Source organism: Cydia strobilella, chromosome 11 (assembly GCF_947568885.1).
Source record: "Cydia strobilella chromosome 11, ilCydStro3.1, whole genome shotgun sequence".
Taxonomy (NCBI): domain Eukaryota; kingdom Metazoa; phylum Arthropoda; class Insecta; order Lepidoptera; family Tortricidae; genus Cydia; species Cydia strobilella.
The window spans coordinates 9144704-9157264 of NC_086051.1; the positions used below are offsets into that span (position 1 = coordinate 9144704).

General features: G+C 38.3%; 1 protein-coding gene across 1 annotated transcript; it reads left to right on the forward strand.

Moving 5' to 3' along the window:
• Window positions 1-4404: 4404 nt before the first annotated feature.
• LOC134745259 (uncharacterized) lies at window positions 4405-5043 on the forward strand. The gene has a single exon (XM_063679251.1). The coding sequence runs from the start codon at window positions 4512-4514 to the stop codon at window positions 4818-4820; it is 309 nt and encodes a 102-aa protein (XP_063535321.1). The 5' UTR covers window positions 4405-4511; the 3' UTR covers window positions 4821-5043.
• Window positions 5044-12561: the final 7518 nt, after the last annotated feature.

Consider the following 12561-nt stretch of genomic DNA (forward strand, 5'->3'; position numbering starts at 1 on the left):
AAGTAGTAGTAGTAGTAAATCACTTTATTGTACAAAACAAAAATTGATAACATGAAATTCATATAAATTTAGGTACAAAGGCGAGCTTATCCCTATAAGGGATTTCTTCCAGCTAACCTTAGAGTAAATGAGTGGAAAATTCGATTTAGATAGATAGACAAACTTACAGAAAAGTTTGTATCAAAGATGACATTTTTGTCTAAAATGCCAAAATATCTTATTTTACTGTTTCACTCAAGTATTTTTAGGTTACATGTATTGGAAAGCCTATTAGGTCTTCATTTTCAAGCATCGATTCCAGTGTGCGGTGATTCAATTTGATATGAATAACTAAGCATTTTCGCACAGTGCGGAAAGTATTTGCATCTTACATCGTGTCATTATAAGAGACCTACCTAATTCTTCCTGTTATTTTTAAAGCAGGCACGTATAGGAAGAGTGGTATACAGATTATTTCCTGTTTAGACTCTGGTACGTTTTTATTGTAAAATTGACATTGTTCACTAATCAAGTTGTTTTTAGTAGTGGGGTATTTTATTGCCCACGGATACAAACATATTTTAACTAGTGCAGAGGTGGTTAAGATAACAATTCGTATGAATTCAAATTCAAATTCAAAATGTTTATTCTGTAAATAGGCTTAATCTAGCTCTTTTACATGTCAACTTATAACTATACTATATACATAATTATTCTATTTTAACATAAATGCATCCTTATCTTATACGAATTCCTTAACCGTATAATAAGCTTTTTGTAAAAACTGTCGTTTTACAATTGAATTGAATTTATTCATAGACAATTTCGTTAAATTTGATGGTTACTTATTATAAAAGCGCACACTGTTCCCCATAAATGACATATTATTTACTCTATTTAAACGGAATTTCGGAATCGCCAATTTATTTTTATTTCTAGTGTTAAAATTGTGTATATCACTATTCAATTTATACATGTCGATATTTTTTCTTACATACATTATATTTTCGTAAATATATTGACAAGCAGCAGTGGGAATATTGATTTCTTTAAATTTATCTTCGCGTTCCTAAATTATATATGTATGTGTATGTAATCTTTGTAGCGCTTAGCAACAGTAAAATTGAACTCACTTAACTAAATTAACGCATCAACTGTGAATATAAATAAAATACCAAGTAGGTAATAGGTGCGTACACACCAAGGTAACGAACGCCGACAAACGTTTTTCAGTGTTGGCTGTCGCACGTTCGTTGGTTCTCATTCAGGTGCGTTCACACCAGCGGCGGTAGCACGGTCGCATTTTTATTGCCTGTCACCATGCCTGTCACGTTCTAACAAGTATGTAAGTGCGAAAGTGACAGGCACCATGCCAAACCATGCTGCCACCGCTGGCCAAAGAACGCCAACAAATGGGTTTCGCTGGCCTTCGTTGGGTGTGTCTGGATGGATTAACAAACGCCAATGATTCTTTGTTGGCGTGTGCCGACGATCCGCAGCGAGGCGGCAACATCAAAGAATTTGAAGCAATCGACCCAACGCGGTGTGGATTGAGGTGCGTACACACCAAGCCAACGAACGTCAACGAACGTTTTTCAGTGTTGGCTGTTGCACGCGTTCGTTGGTTCTAGCCAATGCCAACGCCGAATATATTTCATTGGCGTTCGTTGGTCTGGTGTGTACGCAGGTTAGGTACAATGATACCACCACGCAACGGATTGCCGGCACACGGTAACGAATGATTATGGAACGGTCGGCGTTTGTTGAGTTGTCTAAACAGGCCCAACGAAGGCCGGCGAAACCCATTCATTGGCGTTTGTTGGCTTGGTGTGAACACGCCTTAAGACGAAAGTGGACGACGGTCCGTGACCGCTTCTCCATACAAATGTATAATGTGTGTCTAATATATGTGTGTATAACTTACATTCTTGGGATTAGGTTGCCGTTCGGAACCTAGGCTCCCTAAGTGAGCTGTAGCCAATGCCGGGACAACGCTAGGAAGAGGTTTCATTTCTGGGAAAATATTTTTTCCGGGTTTTCACGGACTTTCCCTGAAAGCAAAGAACCATATATCTAACATAGGTACAGTCACCTGCAATAATATGTTACACAACGATCGAAGGCCGCATAAATATCTGAGACGCTCTACGTAGAGCCGTTAGAGCGCATCATGTCACATATTTTTGCGGCCTTTGTCACCATATGTTAGCCTTACAGAAGTCTACTTTATATGATTATAAATAGGTATGAGGTAGGTACCTATTAGTGGCGTATACGTACAATTAGATTATGCTTTACTCACTTACTGGCTTGGGCTTTTAGCGAGTTGATGAATGGCCGTCAAGTACTCGCACTTTATAAATAGCACTGGGTTGTTTACTCCGCGCTGCCGATAAGAGTACGCGGCTTGCCGATTCTAGAATTTATGGGCAATTTCTAGAAATAACTTGGTTTAGGGGCTCATGGCGATAATGTTCATGAGAGAAAATATTTATTTACTCGCATTCGACCACAACTACCGACATTATTTTTATATTCCGCACTTGATTTAGTTGAGGAGAAGGATTTTTTTAATCAACATGAATCAATAAAATAAACAGATCGATTTTTACAGATTTGATTCTGGTTTATTTCGGGGTTGTGTTGAGTCAATGTTGAGTGATGTGTTTTCCTCGCTTGTGTAGGTACCTATTAGTTGCATTGCATTTAAAAATTGCCTGTTGCTCATAATAGAAGAAATAAATTTGTATACTTTGTAATATTGTCTTCGGTTACCGCGATAGTTACTCATGAAATAAAACTATGAAAACGGATTATATCGCGTATATTAAAGGAGCAAGCGAGACATAGACTGTGAGACCTTAGTGTTGGATGATGCTGGACATTCTGATGTTTTGAAAAGATGTGTCCCGCCGAGTTTTTTGCCGCTCCCATATTGGGATACCCTCCTACAATTTAGGAGGGAATTAAATCTTCTCGGGTCCGTGGTGTAGGGTTGGAGCCGGCGTAGTTTTTATCGCGTATATATATATATATCTTTACTTGAAAATAATTGTAGTGTATAACTAGCCTTATGAACCGATTTTGCATGTACAACCAGCCTTAAAGTTTGTAGTCTATGATTGTTCATTATTTTAGTATGTGGGTATTTTTGCACATTGTAATTTTTCCTCAGTCACCCGTTGACCACGAACGCTGTAAAGAGTTCGAAACGTCGGGATGTATTATAAATTCAATATACGCGATATAATCCGTTTTCAGTTTTATTTCTTGTATACTTTGTATTATATTTTTATATTTGAAACCTAAAATTTAAAATCTCACCTAGTACTTTGAACCATTTTGCTGCAGTTCGTTAAATTTATTAGTCAGTTAACAAATAATTGTAATATGTATGTAAATTATCAAGTTCTATGACAAAATAACTATACATACTGAATGTACATCCAGTTTCTTCAACAAACGTCGCAATTGGGTGTCGAATTAGGAGCAACAAGTGCATGCAATCGTTAAAGAGGTCTGATAAGCCGGTCTATTCTGGTGAAGATCTAGAACTCGATGCATCGGAAAAGGACAATATTAATGAGTTCTAGGTATCAACAAGGATAACAACGGGTTTTTACCGGTTATCATGATATTTACTACTAGACTTTGTACTGGGTATCAAACAACTACTAACAATAACAAATATGTTATTAGATTAATAATATTATACTAATAGTGATAACTGACATCGGTAATCTCGTAGCATTTTGGTGATCGCAAAGTTGAGTTGAAATGATTAATTAGAGCCAAGAACTTTTATATGGGTCATCATATTAATTGATTCCCTCCTTAAAATTGCCTGCTACGATATTATCTACTCACCCCAAGATTCGGTTTAATGATATGGATAGGCACTAAATAAAATAAAAAAATCTTGGGTTAATTTCCATCCGATTTTGTTATTTCGGGGCTAGCTCTCCGACTATAGGTAGGTCCTACTCCTACCAAAGTTAATCGTGTAGAGCTGGCAGGTACTTCCGTATTCGAGCGGCCCTATTAGTTTATCTCGAGTCTATTATGAATGACGGACAGAATTTTCGAGATTTGTCTGCAAATGTAGAAACATTTTTGATAAATTATCTTTAAAGTGTTATTGAAATAATTTAATTATAAATTACTCGATTTTATAATTTAATTTAGTTATAAATTACCCGAAGAAATAGGAAGAAGATAACTTAAAAATGTATCCTTAATCAGTTTTGGGAGGCAATTTGGCTCGCAATTTTTACGCGACCTATAATGGGGTTGCTTTTTACTATCACGAGTTGTACATGAAGTATGAAGTCTACATAGTAACGACCCGGCCAATATCGCTCACGAAATTGTCATCACGATATCTCTTGTTGGTGCGGCAACTGGCGCCGGACCTACTCGTGAGGTTATCAGCACGGCGCGTGCGCGACGCCACGGTATCGACAATAAATACGTCGAGTGGACACCGACCGCATCAGTCTTCCAAGTTTGTCACACGATAAGAACGTGCTACGATGGTTAAAAGTGTTCTGCGCGGTGAAACCTGCGGGTACTGCAGCGCGTGCGTGCGTATACGCCTGTGCACGGCGCGCGGCCGGAGTCCTGAACCTCTAGAGTGTGCTTACAAGCATATCTTGGAATCATACGGGGGCGGCAGCGGAGCGCCCGTGAAGACACTAGAAGCCCCCAAAACAGCTTGTTCTTCTTGTCGGTGGACGTCGGATGCACAGTTTCCTGAAACCCCGCCCTCCTACAGTGACCTCAGCCAGGAGTGGAGTTCCAGATCTTCAACCCGTTCTCGGACACGCCGGCGCAAGAGATAGATGTTATTGCGTCAGATTTTGAAATTTCTCTTCGGGTACTTATCCTCAAGTACGTAATTGACCTTTTACCGTTACGCAGCGTACTACGTAGGCGAACAACAGGCGAACGCGAAGCGATGCGGCGCGGGTTGAATCAATCCTTTGATACCTATAGAAGTGTTACGTGGGCGATCTCGTTGCGAACGCGAACGCCGTGGGCCCGCCGCGCCCCTTCGTTTCGCGTTCGCGAGAGACGCAGCATTAAAGATCTCGTCGGTGAAAATGTCTTAAGTGCTACTTTTAATTTATTCGCTGTGTGATGATATGCTAGTCATTTGTAAAATATTACAATTAAATTTGATGCTGAAGTAGTTTCCTTTTTCCCCATTGATCCCCATGGCCCATCCTTTGTGCCCGAGTTATACAAGAGCTTAAATTAATTGTCGTGTGGGGGAAAAAGAAATAATACAAGTACACTGCAGTCTGAATATTAACAGCTTTAATTTTAAACAATTTGTTTTATTCGTGATCACAAGATAATGTCATTAAACTATTATAGTGACAGTCGTAATGTATCACTTAATTTAATTATTAAGTTAAAACATATGTACAGCTTTTTAACCCTATTACGGCGAAGCCATGGGAAAGGGTTGGTTTTTATAACTAGTGTATGTGGATGAGTGCATTTGTATCATTTTTACGTTTCATACCGTAGCGTCGACATTACTGAGCTGATTCTGTTCTGATGAACGAAGTTTCAATGGATTATCTATGAAAGTAGCTAGGTACCTACTTTTAACTGTCCGGGTGACATATTTCAAATGACTGACGAAAAGGAGGAGGTTTATTTTGAAACTTTTTAACCGACTTCAAGATTTCAAAAGGAGGAGGTTATCAATTCGGTTGTTTTTTTTTTTTTTTTTTTTTTTTTAATGTTTGTTACTCCATAACTCCGTCATTTCTGGACCGATTTTGAAAATTCTTTTTTTGATTGTAAGTATATACATACAGATTGGTCCCGTTTTTGTCAAAACGCAGTTCTGATGATGGGATCCATGAGGAATCGAGGGAACTCCTCTAATGTTAAAGGCATATAGTGATTTTAGTATTTTCATCAACAAATCAAGCACTTACATTTAAAAAAGTGACATTTGATGAAGTGGAACTGCTGATGATGATCAGAACGGAACTCTTCAATGACGCATAGTTCACGTTTGGCGATTTGTTCTCTTCCTTATGGACCCAGATCCAAACTTGGACCCGGACTCGGACTCGGACCCGGACCCGGGTCTGGACATGGACCCCAACTCGGATCCGGACCTGGACCGAACTCTGACCCAAGCTTGGACCCGGACAGCCGGACACGGACCCGGACTCGGATCCGGACCCAGACCCGGACCCAGAAATGCTACTAGAAAAGTGGGTTAGGTTAGGTTAGAACTGTGACCCTTATAGAAACGAAATGCTATCAGAAAAGTAGGTTAGGTTAGGTTAGAACTGCGACCCTTACAAAAACGAAATGCTACTAGAAAAGTGGATGGTTTTACCTCATTTTCTACATTATTAGGCAATATTATTAATTAATTATTATTAACTGTAAGCTAAATTTATTTCACACTACATCACCCATATAACCATTCCGGTCGCAGAATCATCAAAGTAGTAACTAAATGTCAGATGTGTCGAAACGGTGTCGTAACCGTTACTACACTTTGCGACTGTGTTCAGTTTTGGTAACTTAGTGTGGTCGCCGTGTGCACACAATGTGACCAGAATTGTTTCAGTAACTAAGTGTCGTCGCCGTGTGTACACTTTTCGGTAACAAGGTGTCGACACACTGTGTACACTTTGCGTTCAGTTTGTGACCAAATCTCTACACAATGTGTCGTAACGGTTACTGAAATGTTTCGAAACATTGTGACCGCAAATGACAATATGAAATACCTCTTGAAAACGAAGGTTTGTCAAACTGTCCATTAATAGCAGTGTTGCCAGATCGTCCCAAATAGGACGATTTTCCTTTTTAATGCCACACCGTCCCTTTGTCGTCCCTTCCGAACTACCGTCCCTTTTGGGCATCGAGCGTCCAGTATAAAAGATTTAATGCCATGTTGTCAATGATTGACGTTATGAAGTTCGGGTCTCTACCTTCTCTTAGCGCCTATCCTTTTGAAGGTATGCTTAACAGTATTAAAAACCTGTTACGAAAAGGGGACCAACCATTGGCGCAAGTAGCGAATCGCATACAAGAACTGTCGAAATTGAATATAGAGACTACTTGCAACAAATCAGATCCCGCCCTCAAAAACGAAATTTTACTGGAAACTGGTGAAAAAGTTTTTAAGACAGAATTAGTAAAAAATACTCGATATCTAAAAACAATAAGTTAATTTTTAACAAGCAGAAACGTCTGCGATCGATGCTATTAAGCTTAGAATAAATTTAAAAGTGGAAAAATTACTGCCTTGGGTGAGACTTGAACTCACGGCCTCTGGATAGATACTCCAGCGCTCTGCCGAGGCATCCAGAGGCCGCGAGTTCAAGTCTCACCTAAGGCAGTAATTTTTCCACTTTTAAATTTATTCTAAGCTTAAAAACAATAAGGACAAGTGGTTTCTAACTACTGACAAAAATTTAACAGAAATGCAATACGCTACTTGTGTAGAAGGAAAAATAAAAGTCTTCGGCGGGAATATAAAAAACAAATATATTTTTTTTGAGTTGCCATTTAAATCATCAAACATAAACATATATGCCACAGCGATCATTTATGAAAATGAAGAATTGAGAGAATATAATTTAGACGACATTAAATGCAAAGTTTTTGCTATGGATTGCAATACCGAAATGGTATTCTTTCCAATATTATCAACGCTTCGATAAATAAACATTAATTATTAACATTCTCTAAGCATACTTTTTTTAACCCTTATCTTGGCAAGGCTCAAAATATTTTAAAGTTTAATATTTGTTCAGTGGTTGACCATACTAAACTATTATAAAATAACAAGAAAAAAACCAGGGTTTTCTACTTTACGAGTTTTCGCCCGGGAGGCTATTGGTCATTAAAATCGGTTCGTGGCTCGCAGTCTATATATTATATCACAACCATACGTTTGTACTTATTTAATACTTATTTAAAACTTAAACTACTAAAACGAATTGCTGAGATCATTATACAGGATAATTAAAAATTAACGACTTAATTATATTAGGTATTCTAGTGAGATCCTCATAGATAAAGAAAACATATTTAAAAAAATGCAAGAAATGTCACGGAACGCTCACTTTTTGTATGTACTTTATATGTAACAATGTGTGAAAAATAAAAACTTTTATAAAAAAAAACTTCCGGACACAATTTAAGAATCACCAATATAGTAAATCAATGGAAATTATATTTTAATGCCTAACAATTGCCTAAGAAATATTTAAATTAAATTAAAATTATATTAAATAAATTATATTAGGTCATATTTTTAAATTTATTTTAAATGTATTTTCAAATGCCTAACTTATTACATTTTGTACATTAAATGTTATTCTGTATAGGTAGGTTCTTAGCTCTTAAATGTATTGCAATACCCTCACAGGGTTGTGTTGAGACATGTAATGATTTATGCATAAGATCTTTTGTACACACACTAAGCAAGGAATAAATGAAATGAAATGAAATGAAAGTACCATGTTTTGTATGAAAAAAAAGCTTTAAATGATCTAAAATGATTTCAAGAACAATATACTAGAAATTGATTTCGTCTAACTTATACTACTTCAGTCATAATAATAAAAATTTAGTCTGTAAAAGGTAGAGTACAGGATATGTGTAATACAAAATTACTATTTTTAGCAGTCCAAACTTTACGAAGTTTACAAATAAATATGAGCGACAAAATCAGTGCTTTACGCGCGCTAAACGTCCATCAGAAAAAAAATTATTACTAATTTAGAGTCTGTTTTCAAAAAATGGATCTGTAAAACTGCAAGATGAGAAGACGTGCTAATAGAAACCAGTACTTGTTATTTCTATTAAGTACGTATCAAAAGGTGTACAATTTCTGCGACTTAATCTAACAATTTTACATTTTTGCGACTAAAATCGATAACAGGCTCTTACTAAACTAAAACGACTTGCTGAGATCATTATAAATAATAATTAAAAATTGACGACTTAATTAGATTAGGTATTCCACTTTACGAGTTTTCGCCCGGGAGGCTATTGGTCATTAAAATCGGTTCGTGGCTCGCAGTCTATATATTATATCACAACCATCCGTCTGTACTTATTTAATACTTATTTAAAACTTAAACTACAAATAATTAAAAATTAACGACTTAATTATATTAGGTATTCTAGTGAGATCCTCATAGATAAAGAATACATATTTAGAAAATGCAAGAAATGTCACGGAACGCTCACTTTTTGTATGTACTTCATATGTAACAATATGTGAAAAATTAACTTTTATGCCAAAAAAACTTCTGGACACATTTCAAGAATCACCAATATAATACCATGTTTTGTATGAAAAAAAAAAACGTAATTACCTTTTGTATTGTTTTTGAGCTCCCGATATCCCCGATATGATATAATGAGGGTAGACAGAGCGCAGTCTACACAACTTTGACACCCACCCGCTATCTTCAGTCACCCGTGAATAAGATGCATGTAACCGCGTCGAAATATCGGGAGCTCAAAAACAATACAAAAGGTAATCACGGTCTATATAGGTAGTGAAACTAGCCGCGAATCATTCAAAACTCTTATAAACACTTTTATGACAAAAACAAAAAATCTGGACACAATTTAAGAATCACCCGATTGCGTCGAGGAATCATTTGTATTTTTGTTTGTTTTATTTCCTTCTTGCTTCTTTTCTTTGTCATTTGTATTCTGTAGCAATTGGTTAGATCTGAAAATAAAGATAACTTGGGTCACGTTGGGCAAAAAACTATGTTTAGTTTGTTTTTCTCAGGGCAAAAGGAACAGTATTAATATGCAAAATAGTAAGGCACAGAAATACCAAAACAAAAAGTCACAAATTTTTACGCAAATAAATCGTACTTTTTTGGTCTGTCACTATTATTTCTACGCCATTATAGCATATTTTTGAACCGCTCATACGAAAAGTACGTAAAATCGTACTAAAATGTGCGGTTTAGCCAAAAAGTACGATTTTAGTACGGTTTTGGGCGGGGTACGTTTTAAGTACGTATGCTATTCAAAAAGTACGTAAATAAAAGGTACGATCTGGCAACACTGATCTGAAAACAGATGAGTACAAGGAGCCATTTTGCAAATCCAGTAACTTTGTTACTACTTTTGACATATGTCTACACAGTGTCTACACAGAGTCTACACAGAGTCGTAACATTGCGACTACTTTGTGACTGGAATTTTCTCAGCCTTAAACCATATTTTTACATCTTAAATTACCAAGTTTAGTAGTATGTAAAGCGTTATTTTTATTATTTAGGTATAGTATATGCATCGGAGCACTAAAATTGCATCAAATAATGTAGTTATGAACACATGCACTGAGAAGTAAATGATTTAATTTCTGGCTAAACTAAAATAATGAGGTGGCGCGTTGATAAAATTACACCTAGTTAATCAAATCACTCGAGCAGTTTAATTTCCCATAGTATTTAAAGCCATAATGTAATATAAATGCAAACAATAAATACTTACGTCTTGTAAATCCTTCTTAGCGATGGCGTTTGTCACTTGTTTATTTTTATTTAAGTATATTTCCATCTGACAGTTCCCATTTGAAACGAACAAAATGAACGAATGAACGAATGATTTTGGGATAACTAGTCGCAAACTGGTAACAATGTGTGCACACGGCGACGACACTTTGTGACTGAAATGTGTCCGTGTCGAGCCTTCCCCATTTTGGTAACGACGACGTAACGGCGACCACACTGCGACCGTTTTGTGACCGGAAAAGACGGTGTCGACGCAAGATGTGTCTACACCGTGTCGTAACGGCGACCGAAAATGGTTGTTAGGGCAGAGTTACTTTTCAAAATAAACCCGCATATGGCTCTCTTCATCATCCGTTTCTGTCTATTTACCCCAAAATTCATGTATGTGCTACGTAGCTGCCCAGTTTGGAAATTTCCCTCAATTCTTTCATCCATTGACTCCTCTCTTCAGACAACGCTATCGAAAATTTTAAATATACAGTTTGATTCTAGATCATGGACCCAGGCGGTTCTCCCAATTAGGTTTGGGGGGCTCGGAGTTCGCACTTCGGCCAGCTCGGCCTTACCTGCTTTTCTGTCTTCCGTGTACGGTTCGCTGTCTCTCATCGGTGTCATTCTAAACCTTCCACAGATACTCGATGATCAGGTAGCGAGCCTCAAGGAGGCCAGAGAAGCATGGTCCAAGTCGTGCCCGAGTGCGGACATCCCAGACGCCAAGCACATTCAACGGGCGTGGGACTCCCCTCGTCTAGAGGTAGTCCATGCCTCAGTTGTAGAAAATAGCCCAGACGACTTTGAACGCGCTCGCATTCTGGCGGTTTCGGCCCCCGAGTGGGGCCACTGGTTACAGGCTCTCCCTTCCAAGGCAATAGGCACGGTTCTCGACCCAAGTAGCTTAAGGATAGCAATAGGCTTGAGGCTTGGGTACAGAATTTGTGTTTCCCACACGTGTGCCTGCGGCAAAGGTGTGGACCAGCTGGGCCGTCATGGCCTCTCTTGCGCAAAAAGCGCCGGCCGCATGTATCGCCATGGCACTATCAACGATTTGGTCCGTCGCGCGCTTGCCACCGTCTCTGTGCCGGCAGTTTTAGAACCAGTGGGCATGGCTAGAGACGACGGCAAGCGTCCCGACGGAGCCACGTTGGTGCCGTGGAAATTAGGAAGAGCCCTGGTGTGGGACGCGACGTGCATTGACACCCTTGCACAGTCCCACATCGGGGCGACCCGCATCCAGGCTGGTGCTGCGGCTGACCAGGCCCAGGTTCTCAAGCGCCGCAAATACTCGACCTTAGTTAACGACAATGAGTTTGCGGCGCTCGCAATAGAGACTCTGGGTCCTTGGTCATCCGACATGAAGACATTTATGAGAGCTTTGTCGGCACGGCTGGTCGATTCCACAGGGGACCGTAGGGCCGGTGCGTACCTCTCTCAGCGTATCGCCCTAGCGGTACAGAGAGGTAACGCCGCCGGCGTAATGGGGTCCATGCCGCAGGCCGACCTGTTGGACGGGGCATTTTTTTTATGATTGGGTTTTATGTTTTAGGTTAGTTTAATTTTTATACTCTATGTTTAGGTAGTTATTTATTTAATTTTAAATTGTATTTCTCAAATAAATATTTAGTTACATAAAAAAAAAATTTGGCAATTAGGCAAAATTAGTCAAAAGATGGATTAGGATAATTACGCAAAATATGCTGTCTATTTCATTTCATTGTCTGGAATCTAAGAGTGCACCATCAACAATAAGTAAACTTTCAGCGGCATCCCCCATTGAAGTCGGTTTTTTTTCTTAAAAATTATTTATTTGTAATACCTACGTAGGTTCACAACTGTAAATAATATGATATGAATTGTATGTAACCGACACGGTAAATGCAGGGTAAATATGTTTGTTGTTGCAACTTGCAAGGGGGAATTTAGAAGTTCCGAATTACTAAAAAAGCTTTCGAACATAGCTTTTAAAAGAAAAAAAGACTTTCGAACATTGTGGTAGCCTGTATAAGTGTATACCCTCAAGGAGCTGTGTAAAGCGAGGTTTAGACTATAGGTA